Raw genomic sequence first — 21,085 nt, forward strand, 5'->3', positions numbered from 1 at the left:
ATAAAAAGTGCTATGTTAGAGCAGTGTTTCTCAACTCCAGTCCTCAAGGCGCCCCAACAGATCATGTTTTCAGGATTTCCATTATTTTGCACTGGTGATTTGATCAGTTTCACTTCTTTAGTAATTACCACAGCCGTTTCATCTGAGGGAAATCCTGAAAACATGACCTGTTGGGGCGCCTTGAGGACTGGAGTTGAGAAACACCGTGTTAGAGAATGAATATTAAGTATTAGTGTGTTTTATGATCTTTTTAACATGCATGAGAATAATATGGTGTCTGACTGTCTTTATGATAATACTAGTTGCCTGGCTGGGTCACAGACCTGGGAGCATGTAGCAAACAAAGTAGTAGTGTTAAGGGTTTATGGTAAGGCATAATCTAGGAATAAATGCAATTGTGTTAGATGGTAGGTAGTTGGCTAAGGTGATGTTCACACAGATGCTGTATGCAAAGACAATCCAGTGCCCATGTTGGTGTTTAAGCCACAATGTGATTTGCTATGGTGTGCATGGCTCCTAGGCAGGGTGGATAATTTTATTTTAATATCCTTTTAGAGTAAAAATCTATCTAAAGCTTAGTTATGTAGCAGGAGGCTTTATATTCTGCAATATTTACATTTTTGGTAAACTCATTTAATGATTGCAAGCTGAGATAACAAGATAACATGCACTGCTTTGATGCATTCACTCAATTTCACAGTAACCATGAGAAAGTTCAGGAATATTCCTTTATCCCATTGTTTTTCAAATCTATGTACACTAAAACTGTATGATTGAATCAGGTCTGATATCGCTGTTTTACTAACCTGTCGGTTTATTCTAAATAGGAAACCTTAATTTTGTTTGCAAAATATTAAGGAATTCTAACTACCAGCAAGAATGAGTCCTTACATTTAAAGAGCACCTGTCATTTCAGATCCATCATGGCAGCGCCTGTTAGGGGGCATCCACTCACCTGCTACCGCCATGTCCCTCACCTTGTTGTGTCACTGCCGCATCACCTGCCGTCCCATTAAAGTGAATGGAACTGTCGGTGAGTCAACAGCGGGTCAGAGGAGGAGCCGCTGCGGGACAGAGATGACAGTTGCTCTTTAAAAATTCTGATTTAAATCCAATCCACCCTGCTCTTAGGAATGCTTTTCATTGAAACTGGAAAATGCAGACGAGTACTTCTGATTTTCTTGAGTCCAGCATTGGCAGGGACGTATACCGTTAAAGTGTATATCTGGGCAAACAACATATTTCCCCATGGTTTGCCCCTCATAAACACAGTACAGAATAATGCATGATAATCTGACCGACATTCAGTGAGCTTATTTCCTTCACTCCCGCCTCTGCTGCACTGAAATTCTAAGGCCCATTTCACACTGGGGCGGTTTGCAGGCGCTATTGCGTTAAAAATAGCGCCTGCAACCTGACCTGAAACTGCCGCTGCTGTGTCTCCAATGTGAAAGACCGAGGGCTTTCACACTGGAGCGGTGCGCTTTCAGGAGGGAAAAAAAACTCCTGCAAACAGCATCTTTGGAGCAGTGAAGGAGCGGTGTATACATGTGTATAGCAGGTGTTCTGTAGTCCGAATCAGGAGAGCAGCCTAGAATGGCTGCTGCTCGTTCTTTGTTCTTAGGATGGGAAGTGTTATTGGCAGGTAGGGTTGCACCGATGCTGCTATTGGTAAGCATTTGCACTTGTTCACCCACCACCCCTGCATAGTACTGGTCTGGAGATCCACATGACACAACAGCTGGCTGAGCTAAAATCAGGGCTTCTATGCAAAAAATAGAGCTTCTCGTCCAGTTCTATGCAAAAACGCCTCAAAATCGCATTGATATGTGAACAGTCAGTTCTGAATACCATAATTCTCCATGCGCTGCAAATTTATAACGCATCAGTCCAAATTTGCACTCAGGAGCAGTGCGGGAAGCCGCATGTGATTCGGACAGGAATCGCACTGCAATTCTGTTCAAATTGCTTGTGTTTCTTTGCAGTGCGATTAGAGCCCATTAATTTTTACGGGCTTAAATCACACTGCACGAAAAAAATGGGTAATTGGTATCGGCGAGTACCTTATTAAATGTATCGGTACTCGTTCTTAAAATTCTGTTATCTGTGCATCCCTACTGGCAAGATCACCAGATGAGTAAAAGAAAAAGGCCTGAAAAAGGAAAACAAATGCAGACACCACATCAAAGTACTGGTAAACTGCAATATTACATTTTTGTCATTGGGTTAAGCTATATTTTTTTTACACAACTTTTGCCCAGCATTCACACACTTTTTTCAATTTTAAAGCTGAGCTCCACCCAAAAGCTAAAGCTTTAAGGCCCCCCCCCCCCCCACCCCCCTCATCTTTTACATAATAGCACTTTTTGGGGTGGTGAGGACCTGGTTTTGACAGATACCCACTCCCACTTCTGCCCCAACCACCTAGGCGATCCGAGTCTTCTGGGACCATTCATGCAGCACGGCGGATACCCGTCTGTGAACCTACAGGCTGTCACAGCCCGGTGCCCACAGTTGAGATGCTGGGGAAAACACCAATGGAAAGAACGGCTCGGATGAGCACATCACTGGATCCTGGGACAGGCAAGTGTCTGTTTATTAAAACTCGGCAGCTACAGATTTTGTAGCTGCTGACTTTTAGTAAACACAAATTTGAATAAAGTTCCCCTTTAATCAATTTAGAAAAAGTGTGTTCATTTTGGGTAAAATCATTTTTAAATCTAAATGTGTTTAGTTCTGAGATGTACAAAATGGCCACCAGATGTCACTACAGTCACTTTTTTTCTCAGCCTATAAATGTTTCTGCTGTGTGACCTGACCGGATCTTCATTTAGCCAAGTCACTACTTGTCAGTTTCTAGCACTGTGGATTTGCCAGCATAGCATTTATTAATCTCCCTGAATGATTTCTATACATATATATTTCCTTATGGAAGCCAAATGTGTAAGTAGTCGGTGCATTTCTAAACAAGGATGAAAGGAAATTATCTCCTTAAAGCAGTTGGTTAGATTTCAGCTGTCATTTTTGTTGTTAGAAAGTGATAGCAAAGACCTGACTGCCTTGTTCCTGTAACTGCTTCATCCTGTATTTCTTCCACCCCAGACATTATTTATAGATGTATAGGTGATGGAAAAATAGTGCGAGAGCCAGAACTGATATTGTAAAATTTTATATGATCATCCATTCCTGGGAGGACAATCATTTTCAGGCAGCTCCCTGTTAAATCGGTTGTTCACTCTGTAAAAAAAAAAAAAATTAAGTCCACAGCTACAAATCCTGTAGCTGCTGACTTTTAATAAAAGGACACTCACCTGTACAGGGATTCAGCACTGTCCTCACCCGGGCTGCTTCTAGAGCTGGGCGATTTTCTCCAAAAAAAATCTGAGTTTTTTTTTTTTTTTTTTTTTTTAAAAACTCGATTCAAGATTCGAATCGAGTTGTTTTTTTTTTTTTTTTTTTTTTGATGGACACGGCACCACTCCTGAGGAGCTGCGGGCAGAAGTTTTTAGGCTTCAGCCTAGTCCGCGGGGTCTGGCCTCACGGACTAGGCCAAAGCTGCGGCCTTACCTAAAAACTCCTGCCCGCAGCTCCTCGGGACCAGCGCGGCGTCAGCGCTGGTCCTGGTGAAAAAAAAAAAAAAAAATCTAAAAAATCTATTGGCTGAAAATTTGAATCGATTTGACCTCTCAACTCGATTCAAGATTCAAATCGATTTTTTTTTCCCCATCCCTAGCTGCTTCTCTTTACTAGCCTTTGAGTTCCTGGCACCAGCATCCAACTGAGGGCAGCCGACTATGCGGCTTTTGGTTTCACAGCTGGCCGCACATGTGTGGGCCACACTGTGCTTTGTGTATTGATCCCGCAGGCTTCGGGGGGGGGGCAGCTTTCTAATCAATCCAACTGGGAGTGGGTACCTGTCAAAATTGGTGCCTGCTCCCCAACACCCCCCCCCCCCCCAACAAAAAAAAATTACATGGCAGGGGAGGAGGACACCCCTTTTATTTTGGGTGGAGTTGCGCTTTAAAATTATTTGTTAACATGCAGGGAATCGCATAATTGCAATCCCCCCCCCCCCCACAAAAGTGTTCCATACCATAGTGTTAAAGGGTTGCCTTGCTTACTGATCACAAGGCAGGTTAAAACAAAAATATGTTGCAACCATGTGTTACGTAAAGCAGGTATAAAGTGTGTATGTATATTAATATTACACACATACACTTTAAATAAAATAAAAATGTGTGTGTTAATCTTGTTGTTAAGTCTAAAAAATAGTAGTGGTCACATGACTGCTATAATCTTGTTTCTTAGTCTCCTTAGCAAACACTATGGGCGGAGGGATACATGGGCACTTCTTGTAATGTCATCACCTACTTGGAATTATCAAGCTCCTCTACCAGAGTGACAGCGCTAAAAACAGTTTTTAATTATTATTTTTATTATTATATTTTTTTTATTTTTAAATTTCAGTCGTTTTTACTCCTTTTACTTTATCTACAATAGTACCTGGCTTAGGCCTTGTTCACACAGGGCATTTGAATTGGTGCAGGCAGTTCCATTGCTGTCAGTTGGGATGCAGTAGCTGCACGGACACAGCTGCAGATACCAATGTGCACAGATATCACATTGGAAGCATGGCTGTGTCCATGCAGCCACTCTGTCCCAATAGACAGCAATGGAACTGCCTGCATGAGGATGCACTGAACACATGTGCATCCCAGTACAGGTAAACAAGGCCATCACAGGGGCCCGCCGATTTTATACTCCCCATGTGAAGGAGGCCTTCGTCTTAATTCTTCTGTCTGTACAGCAGATTGGGAGCGGAAGGGGCAGCACTAGAATCCAATCTGACTTTGCCTTATGCACATATGCTGATGTAGAGGGAGCAGAGTGATTGGAGTTTATGGCTTATCATTGTATTGCTGTTTTTTTTAATTGTCCATCAGCAAACTTCCAGTGGGGAGGTGACACTGTTACTTACCTCTTCCCAGGAAGTTGTCACTCTCCTGCCTGTGCTGTCTGGCAAAGGTGTTTAAATTGCAAAATTGGCCGGATAGAATTACAGATAATTGTTAAGCTGATTGTCTGGCGTTTGGGTTTAAAACTGACTTCAATGTCTTCTAAGTTCAAAGGACAGGCCAAGTGAACTAGTGTGCTCTGGTTCTAAATGCATCAGAGTGAGATGTGGCTCATAGTTTAAACTGCAGGCTTAGTTGTACAACTATGTGGCAATAGGCTTTAACAGGCTGATGCCAAATGTATGTGTACAGGCAGCATGGTATCACTGACAGATCCCAGTCACTGTTTACATTCAGGAGACGGTAGGACAGGTCTCTGATCACATGACCAATGTGACAGCCAGTCACAGTGATTACATGATCCGGAATACTAGAAAACACCTCAGGCATTAATAATCCCCCTTTTTAAAGTAGAACTTTAGGCAAAACTTTTTTTCATTTTGGATATTTTTTTTTTTTCCCATTGCAGAGATTTCCCTTCACTTCCTGTCCCCTAACCAAACAGGAAATGAGAGGAAATCCCTGAAAATTAAGGAAATTTTTTGGGATCCCTAGGTCACCAGAATTGGTGTCCCCATCACAAGATTTCCCCTCCTATTACTTTTCTGGGGACAACCCAAGATTTGGGATTTTCTTTTAATTTCCCTTTCAATGATCATGATAAACAGGACAAAAAGAGGGGGAATCTCCCTAATGGGGACACAGTAATAAAAACTGACAGGTGTTCTAATCCATCTCCAGTCTATCCAAAACTAAACCGTTATGCCTTTATTAAGTTCTACTTTAAGAAGACAGTTTCCTCCTCAGCAATGCACTCTTGGTTCCTGGAAATGATGGGTAGGATAGCCGACTTTGCGATGGGTAGGATAGCCGACTTTGCATCAACCGTCAGACTTTAGGTGACCTCTGCTCTTCTGATTACTAAAGTGAAGGTTTATTCTACTCCTACAAAGTAAACTTAACAGCACAAAAATAAACGATAAATTGGCCTACACAGTTATGTGGATTGTTGCATAATGCCAATTATGACAGATTCTCCTTAAGCCTCATTGCAATCAACAGGTGGCCCTCTGTCTCCTAAGGTTCTGTAGCGAGTTTACTTATAATAATTGACTTTCTATGAGATCAAACCTAATATACAGTATGAATCAGTGCTGATCTGTATGTGTTTCAGTGAGAAGTGCTGAGCAGTGCTGTGTCTCTGCTTGCAGGTGCCAGTCTTTTTTGGAACCCCCCTCCATGTCCTGAGGAAGAGGAGTCCCTGAACAAACAGGATGAGTCTGAGCTTTGTAATGAGCTGACTGCTGCTGTGAACAATGAGCAAGATGCAAGCAACACCACCATTTCTTCCTCCTTAAAAGCTGTGGACATTTACAGCTTTGCAGAGAGCAGTCAGCTGACAGACAGCGCCGACCATTCTCCTCCTGCACTGCCGCGGTGAGTATCTCTGCGTTCTGCAAACTCCTAATGCTAACCATTTACACTGTAATGTGACCGTTCCTGGACTATATATGATGGAGATCTTTAGAGTCATTTCTTGTGTATGGCCTATTATGTTAATTTAAAGGCACTTAGACTATTCCGATTTGGATGGATGTTAGTGAGTTGATGGACTTCTTATCTATCTAAAGGGGCTTTAGAGACGATTGTTCCCCAATAAAGTTCCTGGTTTCACATATAGCCTAGGTGTGTGAATAGGGTATAGGGTTTTCGTTTCCATTATTAGATGTGTTTGTGGTACACGGATGATCTCATCCTATGGGTGTGAAAAGAAGAACTGATTGCACGTCTTAAAATTCTTTGGACAGCTGTGGTTGATGTAATATCGGTGTGGAAATCACACAGCCATAAATTATTTAGAATTAAGAGCAAGTGGAGGGAAAAGGCAAAAACTGTCATACAAGAAGTTCACACCGTTCTGTTTATTATTTGTGACAACCACGACTCCATCTGGTGTGTTCTGAACCTTTTTCATTCAAATTTTCATTGCACTTTTTTTTAGTATTTAATAATCACAATCATACTTCTACAGTGACCTTCACTCCTCCATTCATACATTCACTATCCAGTTTGGCTGGATTTGTCACTGCGAAGAGCGTAGCTAGTCTGTGAATTGGAGGTTGATGACATAACGTGATAGGGCTGCAACTAACGATTATTTTCATAATCGATTAGTTGGCTGATTATTTAGATAATATGGAAATGTGTCCCACTGGAAACCATGTTACATGAACTGTAGTGCGTTTCTGCAAAAAGCACCAAAAACGCATAGGTGTGAACCAGGCCTAAGATGTTTAGTAGCAGCAGCATGCTTTTTTTTTTTTTTTTTGTATCGCCTGTCATAATGGGGTTAAAAAAATTAAAATTAGCCCTTTATAGCACAAAAAGAGCAGATAATCACTACTATAAGAGTTTCATTTATACTGTGAAAGTAATAATATATATTACTTATATTGGAGATAGAGATATATATATATATATATATATATATATATATATATATATATATATATATATATATATATATACATACATACATACATACATACATACATACATACATACATACATACATACATACATACATACATATACACACACACCCAGGAGTAGGATATATGGGCATTTTAACAAGGGGTCAGACATGAAGGGTGGAAGGGAGATATAAATCTTTTATATTAAAGCAGTACTAAAAGCTGAGACTTTTTTTTTTTTCTTTATATGAACATTTTAATTATAATGCACAATACTGGTAAAAGTTTACTTTAAATGTAATTGTAATGCCTTCTATTACCTCCAGTCTATCGGCCTTCACCTTCTCTGGGTTCAGATACTGATCTTTCCTGCACAGAGTCTTTAACCACTTCAGCCCCGGACCATTTGGCTGCCCAAAGGCCAGAGCACTTTTTTTGATTTGGCACTGCGTCGCTTTAACTGACAATTGCGCGGTCGTGCGGCGTGGTTCCCAAACAAAATTGACGTCCTTTTTTTCCCCACAAATAGAGCTTTCTTTTGGTGGTATTTGATCACTTCTGCGGTTTTTATTTTTTTCCGCTATAAAAAAAATAGCAACAATTTTGAAAAAAAAATGCATTTTTTTTTTTACTTTTTGCTATAATAAATATCTCCAAAAAATATATAAAAAAACAATTTTTTTCCCTCAGTTTAGGCCGATATGTATTCTTCTACATATTTTTGGTAAAAAAAATTCGCAATAAGCGTTTATTGATTGGTTTGCGCAAAAGTTATAGCGTCTACAAAATAGAGGATAGATTTATTACATTTTTATTATTTTTTTTACTAGTAATGGCGGCGATCAGCGATTTTTATCGTGACTGCGACATTATGGCGGACACATCGGACACTTTTGGCGCGATTTTGGGACCATTCACATTTATACAGGGATCAGTGCAATTAAAAATGCATTGACTACTGTGTAAATGTGACTGGCAGTGAAGGGGTTAACCACTAGGGGGCAGTGAAGGGTTTAAGTGTGTCCTAGGGAGTGATTCTAACTGGGGGGGGGGGGGGCGGCGGCTATGTGTAACATGACACTGATCACTGCTTCCAATTACAGGGAGCTTTGATCAGTGTCCTGTCACTAGGCTGAACGGGGAAATGCTTGTTTACATTAGCATTTCCCCGTTCTTCATCGGTGGGACGATCGCGGGTATCCCTGCAGACATAGTCCGTGGGATCCGCGATCACACTCACGGAGGTCGCGGTGGGCGTGCGCACGCCCGCAAACTGCTTCTTAAAGGGCAGCGTACAGGTATGTTAATATGCCTGTGCGTGTCCGTCTGCCGACGTATATCGGCGTGAGCCAGTCGGCAAGAGGTTAAGTGATTTTTTTTTTTTTTTTTTTTTTTTGAAACAACAAACATGGTATACTTACCTGCTCTGCGTAATGGTTTGCACAGAGCAGCCCTGATTCTCCTTTTCTTTTGTGTTCCTCCTGCCTTCAGAGTGCCCCAATAGCAAGGTAAAAAAAGAACTTCTGTCTTTAGAACCACTCCCTGCCCAGGACTACAAGTCCCATGATGCATTGCTCCTCACACATTCACAAGTTCTCAGGCACTTACTGACATGTATGGATGGTGTATTGAGCTGTATGTGTGCTAAGCTGTATTTCCTGATATGTAAACAAATAATGCGCTCTGTATGCAGGCCAACTAATCGGCTGGCCGGTTAACCAATTATGAAAATGGTTGACAACTATTTTCATAATCGATTGGTTGTCGATTAATCGATTAGTTGTTTCGGCCCTATAACATGAGACTGAATAATTATGTAGTTGTAGTATACAGTATAGGCATAAAATGGAATCTAAAAATGACATTAAAGATGTTTGTGACTTTAGGGGACAGGAACATTATACCTCTACCATCTCATTCCTTGCCTGGTTGCTATTTTCTTATAGAACGGTGTTTGGGGATATAATATATTTACAGAAAAAGCTACAATAAGATTTAGACTACAGTTTTGCATATTTTTTTTTAATGTTGCGTCATTCTGGTTGGGAAATCTTGTTATGGATGAGCTAGATATATACAGTACTGTGCAAAAGGTTTAGGCAAGTTTAAAAAAAGTGCTGTAAACTATCATAAATAGAAGTGTTAATTTTATTTTTATCAATTAACAAAATTGAAAGTAAAGGAAGAGAAATCCAATTGGTGACCACCCTTTGTCTTCAATACCGCATCAATTCTTCTAGGTACACTTGCACACAGTTTTTGAAGGAACTCAGCAGGTAGGTTGTTCCAAACGTCATGAAGAACTAACCACAGATCTTCTGTGTATGTAGCCTGCCTCAGATCCTTCTATCTCTTCATGTAAATCCAGACAGACTCTATGTTGAAATCAGGGCTCTGTGGGTGCCAAACCATCACTTCCAGGACTCCTTGTTCTTCTTTACGCTGAAGATAGTTCTTAATGACATTGGCTGTATGTTTGGGGTTGTTGTCCTGCTGCAAAATAAATTTGGGGACAATCGCACATCTCCCCGATGGTATTGCATGATAGATAAATATCTGCCACATTTATTCTGCAGCAAGACAATGACCCCAAACATACAGCCTATGTCAGTAAGAACTATCTTCAGGTAAAGAAGAGCAAGGAGTCCTGGAAGTGATGGTTTGGCCCACACAAAGCCCTAATCTAAACATCGAGTCTGTCTGGGATTACATTAAGAGAGAGAAGCATCTGAGGCAGCCGACATCCACAGACTGTGCTTAGTTATCCAAGATGTTTGGAACAAACCTACCTGCCAAGTTCCCTCAAGAACTGTATGCAAAAACTGTTTGCAAGGCAAAGGGTGGTCACACCAAATTTTTATTTGAATTTCTCTTCTATTCATTTACTTTCCATTTTGTTAATTGATAAAAAAAAAAAATAAACTAACACTTCTATTTATGAAAGCTTTCTTTATTTACAGCATTTTTTCACACGTGCCTAAAACTTTTGCACTGTACTGTGTACACTAGGGTTCTTCAGAAAGTTTCCACGCTTTATATTTAATAGGAGTTCAAAAAGTTTCCACACTTTTTTGTAAACACATTGTGTGTATAATAATCTTGATCGGTCCATCACGTTCTACCAATAGGAAAAAAAAAATAAGTATACACTAAACCATATACCCACAGTTTACCCAGAAGAAGGCAAAAAGCCTTATAAAGCATAGTCCAATCATCCATCAGGAGGAAAAATCCTTCCTGATCCCTTAAGGCAATAGGATATTCCAGGGGTCAACCATTTGGTGTTCTGGTGTGGTAATGTTAACCTGTCATACTTTCCTAAATATGCAGAATATAAGGGTCCATGCATACTAGCTTGAAAAATAGGTTCTAGCAGCAGGTTATGAGCCTTTTTTTTTTTTTTTTTTTTTTTTTTTTTTTTTTTTTTTTTTGCTTCTAGAAGCAAATAGTGTTTTTGCTGTGTCCCCTGCACACTGTTTTAGACCCCTTTTTAAACTGGGGCGGTTTGCAGGCGTAATTGCGCTAAAAATACCGCCTGCAAACCGAACCGACCCAAAACAGCCGCTGCTGTTTGTTCTGTGTGAAAGCCCGAGGGCTTTCACAGTGAAGCGGTGCGCTGGCAGGAGAAGAAAAAACTCGTGCAAGCCGCATCTTTGGAGTGGTGAAGGAGCGGTATATTCACCGCTCCTGCTAGCGGCCGAATACAGCCGGAAAAACGACTGTAAACACAGCGCTAAAAATAGCGCTGTTTTACCGCCGCCGCCCCAGTGTGAAAGGGGCCTTAGTCTAGAAGCAGTTTTGAAGCTTCCGCTTCTAGGAGCAGGAAAAAAAAGTGTGTTTTGCATTTTTTGGGAGCGATTTGCCGGCAGAAAAATGCGTGTGTGACACACTTTCTTGCTTTCATAAGAAAACCCCTCCCACCCACATCTTGAAATGCCAGGTTGCTTATCTGCTGCAGACTCTTGGGCTGGGTGGATACTTTAACAGAGAAAATGCTAATACTAATGACTCTGTTACCAGTTTTGTTTTCCATGCTATATTATGACCTTTCAATTGATAACGTTGTTCTATTTCTAGTTCTAAGGTTTGAAATCACATTTATGTAGACTGAAATAAATGCAAGTCATAGTTATATATGGCCTTTATAAAGGGAAGCCATGAGACTAGCTCTGTTTACAAAGTACGTTCTTTATCTATGTTTACACATTATCCCCTTCAAAATAGTCCCCTTGCACAGCAATACAGCGCTCCCATTTCTGGAACGTGTCCTGGAAGTCTTCTTTTTGAAGCTTGTCAAGCACCTTCTGCTATTCATGCTGGATCTCTGCAGTGGTATCAAAACGACAACCTTTGAGCTGGATCTTCATCCTCATCGCAGCATTGCCGTAAACCTGCTGAATAATGTCAAACATCTCTGTGGCAGAGTTACCCAGTTTTAACGCAGAATTGCACGTTTGCTCTTTGTTCTAACTTGCCATCCATGATGAAATGGCAGATGACGTAACACACGTGGTCAGAATTGCATCAGTTGCAAAGCTCCCAATGTACACAGGACAATGTCTTTTGCCACACTGATTTTATGAAGATTGGTGCTCCCTGTGACTGCATGCAGCCTTGTGCTGCCATCTTTTGCCGTGTTACAAAACTAGTCTCAAAACTTTTTTTCTTTCTCGAACATCACGGGACACAGAGCCACAGTAATTACTGATGGGTTATATAGGTATCACTGGTGATTGGACACTGGCACACCCTATCAGGAAGTTCAACCCCCTATATAATCCCTCCCCCTTGCAGGGATACCTCAGTTTTTACGCCAGTGTCTTAGGTGATGGATGTGTAAAGATGTCCTGTGCTGAGCTCCAAAGGGAATATCCTAAGATCCTATACTGGGGCAAGCCAGGCGAACCGGATCCATTCAGAGTGTCTTTTCATGGCCGAATTGAATGGTACCCGGGCCTCGTGTCCGAAGAAACGAGGTTTTACCCGTAATGCTTCTCTTTTTAGAGAGCTGGACCCCGCAGATCAGAAAATGGCTTTAAACTTCCTAATTTCTGGCGAAGTGCTTTACGGTCCCAGAACTGTTGGATCCCCCTACTGATGGGGGCCCCAGTCTCTGACGGTTTTTTCAAACGGAGCCCACCGTGAGAGGTGAAGATTGGGTCTGTGTAAACAGCACCCTGCGGCTGGATAAGGTAAGAGGAGATTCCACAGAATTTTTGAGTTCTAGTGGCTTTTCTCCTTTAAGGCAAATGCATGCTATGCCTATTGTGACCACCGGGGGCTGCCAAGAGCACAAACCTGCACATGCTGACTCTGTCTCAGGTGTTGTAATCGCTGATTATGTCCCAGCGTCTCAAGCAGGCTGCAAACAGGTAAGGTGGAAAGGGGGATTTCTCATGTTTGAATGTTCCCCCAGGCTAGAGAGGGGCCACAGGGGTCTAGAAAGTGGTTATACCACCCGGGCTCTGCGGCCTAATGGCCACCATCTCTCAAGATAGCCGTTCAGGAAGATCTTGTTACCAGCCTCCCCCCCCCCCCCATCCCCAGCCTTTCTCCGGAAGCATGACAGGAGAGTCGGCAGCGCGGGAAGCGCTCGTTTTTTTCAAAACTGGGGGGGGGGGGGCGGTAGAGGAGGGGGCGGGACGTCAGCACAGAGTGCTTAGACTCCCACTCAGGCCAGCTGCAGGCTATTAAAGGCACTCTGTACAGGTGCACTCAGCCTTCTGAGAGACACAGAGCTGACGGTCGCATGTAAGGTGGGACACAGGCATTCTCCTAGGCAGCATTTACTGAAGTAACACCAGACTGAGCATTGGGTAGCAAGGCTTTTAGCCAGACTACATCGCTCAGCGGACAGTGTTCATTTGTATACCTCACACCTTGTTGCTTTGCACTATGGGTAGAAGAGGTTCAAGCACACCAGGAACCAGAGACACTAGGGGATCTCGTTCAGGTTCTGAGGGCCCCCTGTCGGCAGCATCCTCCCCCCCTAAAGATGGGCCAGGGACGGCTAGCCAGGGAGAGCCATCGGGGTCAGGGGCTACACCTGCTTCTGGCACTTCAGCCCCTGTATATATTACACAAGAGGTTTTTTCCTCAACCATTAATGGTCTAGAGGAAAGATTAATGGCCGTGATTACGTCTTCACTCAGTGGAAGAAAACGCACTAGGCTTTCCTCTGTTCCCCAAGACCCTCAGACAGAGGAGCTCTGGGATAAAGGAGATGAATCCCTTTCAGAGGATCGGGATGGGATGGATGATTCCTCTTCGGGGGATTCAGGTGGAGAGGGACCCTCTGCGACTTCCCAAGAGGAGAAAGTCTTAGTGCAGATCCTCACTGGATTGGTCTGCTCCACATTTAAGTTGCCCATACCTGAAACTGCTAAAGAATCCTCTTCTGCTTTGGGGTCACTGAAACCTTTCCAAGCAGCACATGCTTTTCCTGTTCATACTTTACTTGAAAAGCTTATTTATTCTGAGTGGGATCACCCAGACAAACGTTTTTTTTTTTTTTTTTTTTCCGCCGAGAAAGTTTTCAACACTTTATCCGATGGAAGAAAAGTTTATTAAAATGTGGGGAATACCGGCTATTGATGCCACCATTTCCTCCGTAAATAATAGCCTGACTTGTCCTGTAGACAATGCTCAGGGATCCTGTAGATAAAATGATGGAATCCCTATTGAAGGATGTTTTCTCCTTAGCAGGATCAGTGGCCCAACCTGCAGTAGCAGCGATTGGAGTCTGTCAATACTTAAGAGACCATGTTAAGCAGGTCATCAAAGTATTACCTGAACAGCAGGCCCAGGGGTTTGCTAACCTTCCAGCGGCCTTATGCTTTGTGGTTGACGCCATTAGAGATTCTATCGTGCAAACCTCCCGTCTTTCACTGGGGTTGGTGCATATACGTAGAATCCTATGGTTGAAAAATTGGTCAGCCGAAGCACCATGTAAGAAGCTACTGGCTGGGTTTCCATTTCGTGGTGCAAGGTTGTTTGGAGAGGACTTGGATAACTATATCAAGAGAATCTCTTGTGGGAAAAGCACTCTCTTACCTGTCAAGAAGAAGAGTAAGCGTCCCTCTTTCAAACGGACTCTTTCCCCAGCGCCGGGGGCTTCAGCCTCCAGGCAGTCTCGACGGCCGCCTCCATCGGGGTCCAGAGACAAGAGTCAACCCCAGGGACAAAAGAAGTCCTGGGGAAAGAAGCCTACTAGGCAAAACACTAAGACCTCTGCATGAGGGGGCGCCCCCGCTCACTCGAGTGGGGGGAAGACTGCGACAGTTCTCAGAGCTCCTTCAGGAGGACTTCCAGGACAGATGGGTAGTCTCCACGGTAACCTTAGGGTACAAGCTGGAGTTTCAGGAATTCCCCTCTCCTCGGTTCCTCAGATCAAATGTTCCCAGAGACCCAGAGAAGAAGCAGTCGCTCCTTCTAGCGTTAGAGCGACTTTTGTCGCAGGAGGTCATTATGATAGTTCCCGCAAAGGACCAGGGATTGGGCTTCTATTCCAACCTGTTTACGGTCCAAAAGCCAAATGGGGATATCAGGCCCATTCTGGACTTAAGGGATCTGAACCGATTCCTAAGGATTCAATCCTTCCGCATGGAATCAATTCGAACAGTAGTTCCCACCCTGCAGGGAGGAGAATTTCTGGCATCAATAGACATCAGAGATGCATATCTGCATGTGCCCATTTTTCCTGCTCATCAGAAGTTTCTGCGCTTCGAGGTAGGAGGGCGCCATTTCCAGTTTGTGGCTCTGCCTTTCGGGATAGCCACTGCACCTCGAGTGTTCACAAAGATCTTGGCTCCTCCTCTGGCCAGATTAAGGGCTCAGGGTGTAGCTGTCATAGCATACCTAGACGACCTGCTCTTGATAGACCGGTCGATAGCCTCTTTGAATGGAAACTTGAGGACCACAGTCGGGTATCTAGAACACCTGGGTTGGATCCTCAACTTGGAAGAGTCTTTCCTAAAACCAGTAAGAAGACTGGAGTATTTAGGTCTGATTATAGATACAAGCCAGGAGAAAATATTTCTACCCCAGGCAAAGATCACTGCTTTGAGAGAGCTGATTCTGACAGTAAGGACCAAGAAGGGTCCCTCAGTCCGCCTTTGTATGAGGCTACTAGGGAAGATGGTGTCTTCATTCGAAGCAGTTCCCTATGCTCAGTTTCACTCAAGAATGCTGCAACACAGTATTCTGTCGACCTGGAACAAGAAGGTTCAGGCATTAGACTTTCCGATGCACCTGTCGCATGCGGTGCGTCAGAGCCTCATTTGGTGGCTCATACCCGAAAACCTGCAGAAGGGGAAATCCTTTCTACCGGTTACCTGGACGGTGGTAACAACAGATGCCAGTCTGTCAAGTTGGGGAGCAGTTCTGGAACAGGCTGCGGTCCAAGGGGTATGGTCCAAGACAGAGAGGACCTTACCCATCAACATTCTGGAGATCCGGGCGATACATCTAGCTCTGAAAGCCTGGACTATCAGGCTACAGGGTTGTCCGGTCAGGATCCAGTCCGGCAATGCCACAGCAGTGGCTTATGTCAATCATCAGGGAGGCACCCGGAGCCGAGCTGCTCAAAAAGAGGTGAACCAGATCTTAGTCTGGGCAGAGATACATGTGCCATGCATATCGGCAGTTTTCATCCCGGGAATAGAAAATTGGCAGGCGGACTATCTAAGTCGCCAGCAGTTACTTCCAGGGGAATGGTCTCTGCATCCCGACGTCTTTTGGGCCATATGCCAAAGATGGGGGGGTTCCAGATGTAGATCTCTTTGCATCCCGATTCAAAAAAAGATAGACAGATTTGTGGCAAGGACAAAAGATCCTCTTGCATGCGGGACGGATGCGTTGGTGATTCCGTGGCATCGGTTCTCACTGATTTACGCATTCCCGCCTATTCTGCTACTACCACGACTCCTTCGCAGGATCAGGCAGGAAAGGAAGTCGGTACTTCTGGTGGCCCCCGCTTGGCCCAGAAGGACTTGGTATGCAGAAATAGTAAGGATGACGGTGGGTTCCCCGTGGACCCTACCGGTACGCCCAGACCTGTTATCTCAAGGTCCAGTGTTTCATCCTGCCTTACAAGCGCTAAATTTGACGGTTTGGCTATTGAGACCCACATTCTGAAGAGTCGTGGGCTCTCAGGTCCTGTCATATCTACCTTGATTAATGCAAGGAAGCCAGCTTCCAGGATGATTTATCATAGAGTCTGGAAAGCTTATATAACCTGGTGTGAATCCAGAGGTTGGCATCCCAGGAAATATGTCATAGGTAGAATCCTTGATTTTCTACAGATGGGATTAGAGATGAAGCTGGCCTTGAGTACCATCAAGGGCCAGGTTTCTGCTTTTATCAGTATTATTTCAGCGGCCACTTGCTTCGCATTCTTTGGTCCGAAACTTTATGCAGGGGGTGATGCGTCTTAATCCTCCGGTTAAAGCGCCCCTAAACCCCTGGGACTTGAATTTGGTCCTGGCTGTGTTACAGAAACAGCCTTTTGAACCAATAAGTCAGATTCCTTTGGTCTTGTTGACAAGGAAATTAATTTTTCTGGTGGCCATCTCTTCTGCTAGAAAAGTATCAGAATTAGCAGCTCTTTCCTGTAAGGAGCCTTATTTGATTATACACAAGGATAGAGTGGTACTACGCCCTCATCCTAGTTTTTTACCGAAGGTGGTTTCTGATTTTCATTTAAACCAAGACATTGTTCTACCTTCCTTTTTTCCAGATCCCTGTTCTCCGGAAGAGAGATCTCTACATTCGTTGGATGTAGTAAGAGCAGTTAAGGCCTATCTAGGGGCAACTACTCAGATCCGCAAGACGGATGTTTTAGTTTGTGCTGCCAGAGGGTCCCAATAGAGGACAGGCCGCGCTACTGCAAAATTTCTAAATGGATTCGACAGTTGATCATTCAAGCTTACGGTTTGAAACAGAAGATTCCTCCGTTTCAGATCAGGGCACATTCCACAAGGGCTTTTGGTGCTTCTTGGGCAGTGCATCACCGGGCCTCTATGGCTCAAATCTGCAAGGCCGCAACCTGGTCTTCAGTTCATACATTCACCACATTCTATCAGGTGGATGTGAGAAGGCATGAGGATATCGCCTTTGGGCGTAGTGTGTTGCAGGCAGCGGTACAGGGTCCTCAGGTCTGATTGCACCCTACTTGGTCGTGGTTCCCCCCCCTCAGGTAGCATTGCTCTGGGACATCCCATCAGTAATTACTGTGGCTCTGTGTCCCGTGATGTTCGAGAAAGAAAATAGGATTTTTTAAAACAGCTTACCTGTAAAATCCTTTTCTTTCGAAGGACATCACGGGACACAGAGGTCCCGCCCCTCTTCTAATACACTATATTGCTTGGCTACAAAACTGAGGTATCCCTGCAAGGGGGAGGGATTATATAGGGGGTTGAACTTCCTAATAGGGTGTGCCAGTGTCCAATCACCAGTGATACCTATATAACCCATCAGTAATTACTGTGGCTCTGTGTCCCGTGATGTCCTTCGAAAGAAAAGGATTTTACAGGTAAGCTGTTTTAAAAAAATCCTATTGTTACCACCTCCTGTGACCCTTAGGAGGACAATTAAAAAGCTGTGGTGTGGCCATTCTTTAAAAACTCACATTTATAAAACACAGAAGTGTGCTCGACAAATGTGCATTGCTCTACACTGGCTTTGGGAACCTGAAGCCAGTGGAGAGCAATAGACATAATGTGTAGTGTATGGAAGAAGAAAAAAAAGCCAATATAGAGACCATCACATGACCATCTCTCCTCAAATTCTCTGTTGCATTCAGCAGATGGAAATGTGAAGCGATGGAGGTTACACATTGAAACTTTTTATGAATGGGCTACAAAATTTGGGCTCTGATGTGTAACCCAGCAGAGTATAATGGAGAGCAAATGTTTATGTTGAAATAGGTGTTACCTGCATTCCTGTGCAGGCGGTCCCTTTCATGGCATTTAGGAGTAGCAGCTGTGTCCGAATTGATTGGAATGGGACTGGCTGCACAGGGATGAATGGAACAACTATGTATCCCCGTATAATTAAGGCCTTACCTTGTAATCACTTTTTAACTCCTTGCTGAACTTTAATTTTGGTATGCTGACAACCAGCAAGAACATCTGTAAATATTCATATGAAGTACCTTTTAAAAGTTTGGGACACTGCGTTTTTTAAAATTGGGGTAGTCCAATATCTCTTGGGCCAATGTTGGCTGTCTCTTGGGCCAATGTTTTAATAGCACAAGATGTGTTAGTTGAAAACATGCTTTAGTTTGTCTTTAAAGCTCACTGTCCGTGTTTTATTTTTCTCCTCTCAGTGTTGGTAATGCAAGGAGCGAGCCTCTGTCTCATCTTCTGCACGATGGGCGATTGTCAGCTACTGCCAGCGGGTATGATGCATCTCAAGAGCACCATGGGAACCAAAAAGACTTGGATCATGAATTTTCTGTCCCCAGTTTGCCCCAAGAGAAGTTATATCAAGATTTACTTGTAAGTATATTGATATATTTACACTTAGAGTACATTTTTGAGTCCTGAACGGGTTGCGAAGGGAAAAAATAATTACCCTGTATGGACCTGATACAATATATGGACATTTATCAGTTTTGTCACATAAGGCAATAATAAACAGGGGAAGTGAGTCATAAATTCCTCCCTCAGGTTTTTTAAAGATCAGCATACTGAATGAAAAAAAACAGAGATTGTCGTAATAACACAAGTGATGTTAGTGCAATGATCTCCCCCGATGTGCTTTTGGATTCTGACAGGGGAAACCCCCCTTCCCTGCCAGAACACACTGATCAGCGTTGGCAGAAGCAGAAGAGGGCACCTCTATCTAAATGCTAACTGTTTGAAAATGGACATTTAAAGGATAAAATAATATATTGCGCTCGCTTTATATGGATGGTCCATGTGCATGTCAGCCTTGGGAATGTGGCCATCAGGAGAACTGCAGAGGTCAGCGGCCGGTGTCGGCAGAGTGGTGCTAGGAGGCAGCTAGACTACAAGCAGTTTGCAGCTAGATGGAAGAAAGTGAAGACTGCTAGGTGCTGGGAGATGGAATGCCTGCCAGTCCAGAGGACTGCAGAGGTGGGCAGGCAAGCGGCTGGTGTTGGCCTAATGGCCACACTCCAAAGGGTGACATGCACACTGATCATCCATATACAGTGAATGCAATATATTATTTTATCCTTTTATGTCCATTTTCATAGTCTACGTTTTAATTGGCGGCGTCTTCTTCTGCTTGTTTTTTATATGTGTTATAGGATCTCAAGACCTGGTCTAGGGGAGCTGCCACCATCTAATTGGATTCATTCATCTCCCTTTTGTTATATACTATCCCACAATTCTTGACCCTGCCCCGATATCCATCAATATTTTGCAGTAGCGCTGTAGCTTCCTTCTGCTGGTTTTCCATAGGGCTGCGCATCTTCACTGGCCTCACGATTCGATTCGATTACGATTATCAAGTCAACGATTCGATTCGATTCGATTCCGCGATGCATCACGATGCATCACGATTACAGCGCAAGTCCGCAAGTTCTCATGGTTTTCATCAAAAAAAAATTCAAGTAGTCAGGAGGACTCCATTTTTTTTATTCTATCTGTTCTTAAGAAAAAAAAAGAGACAGCAGAGGAGCTCCAGGCTCTCTTCCACAATACTAAAGGAGATGGTCAGAGCCTGCGGACATGCTACATGAGATGATCAGAGACTGCAGACATGCTACAGGAGATGATCAGAGACTGCGGACATGCTACAGGAGATGATCAGAGACTGCGGACATGCTACAGGAGATGATCAGAGACTGCGGACATGCTACAGGAGATGATCAGAGACTGCGGACATGCTACAGGAGATGATCAGAGACTGCGGACATGCTACAGGAGATGGTCAGAGACTGCGGACATGCTACAGGAGATGGTCAGAGACTGCGGACATGCTACAGGAGATGGTCAGAGACTGCGGGCATGCTACAGGAGATGGTCAGAGACTGCGGACATGCTACAGGAGATGGTCAGAGACTGCGGACATGCTACAGGAGATGGTCAGAGACTGCGGACATGCTACAGGAGATGGTCAGAGACTGCGGACATGCTACAGGAGATGGTCAGAGACTGCGGACATGCTACAGGAGATGGTCAGAGACTGCGGACATGCTACAGGAGATGGTCAGAGACTGCGGACATGCTACAGGAGATGGTCAGAGACTGCGCGCATGCTACAGGAGATGGTCAGAGACTGCGCGCATGCTACAGGAGATGGTCAGAGACTGCGCGCATGCTACAGGAGATGGTCAGAGACTGCGCGCATGCTACAGGAGATGGTCAGAGACTGCGCGCATGCTACAGGAGATGGTCAGAGACTGCGCGCATGCTACAGGAGATGGTCAGAGACTGCGCGCATGCTACAGGAGATGGTCAGAGACTGCGCGCATGCTACAGGAGATGGTCAGAGACTGCGCGCATGCTACAGGAGATGGTCAGAGACTGCGCGCATGCTACAGGAGATGGTCAGAGACTGCGCGCATGCTACAGGAGATGGTCAGAGACTGCGCGCATGCTACAGGAGATGGTCAGAGACTGCGCG

General features: G+C 44.0%; 1 protein-coding gene across 1 annotated transcript in view; it reads left to right on the top strand.

Moving 5' to 3' along the window:
• Positions 1 to 21,085, top strand: part of STIL (STIL centriolar assembly protein) — a 72,039-nt gene that overhangs the window by 38,237 nt on the left and 12,717 nt on the right. The window contains exons 14-15 of the mRNA XM_073593585.1: positions 6,227 to 6,452; positions 18,816 to 18,987. Coding sequence (XP_073449686.1) covers positions 6,227 to 6,452; positions 18,816 to 18,987 — 398 coding nt within the window. The remainder of the gene's footprint in view (positions 1 to 6,226; positions 6,453 to 18,815; positions 18,988 to 21,085) is intronic.

The sequence above is a fragment of the Aquarana catesbeiana genome, linkage group LG07, assembly GCF_042186555.1.
Source record: "Aquarana catesbeiana isolate 2022-GZ linkage group LG07, ASM4218655v1, whole genome shotgun sequence".
NCBI lineage: Eukaryota > Metazoa > Chordata > Amphibia > Anura > Ranidae > Aquarana > Aquarana catesbeiana.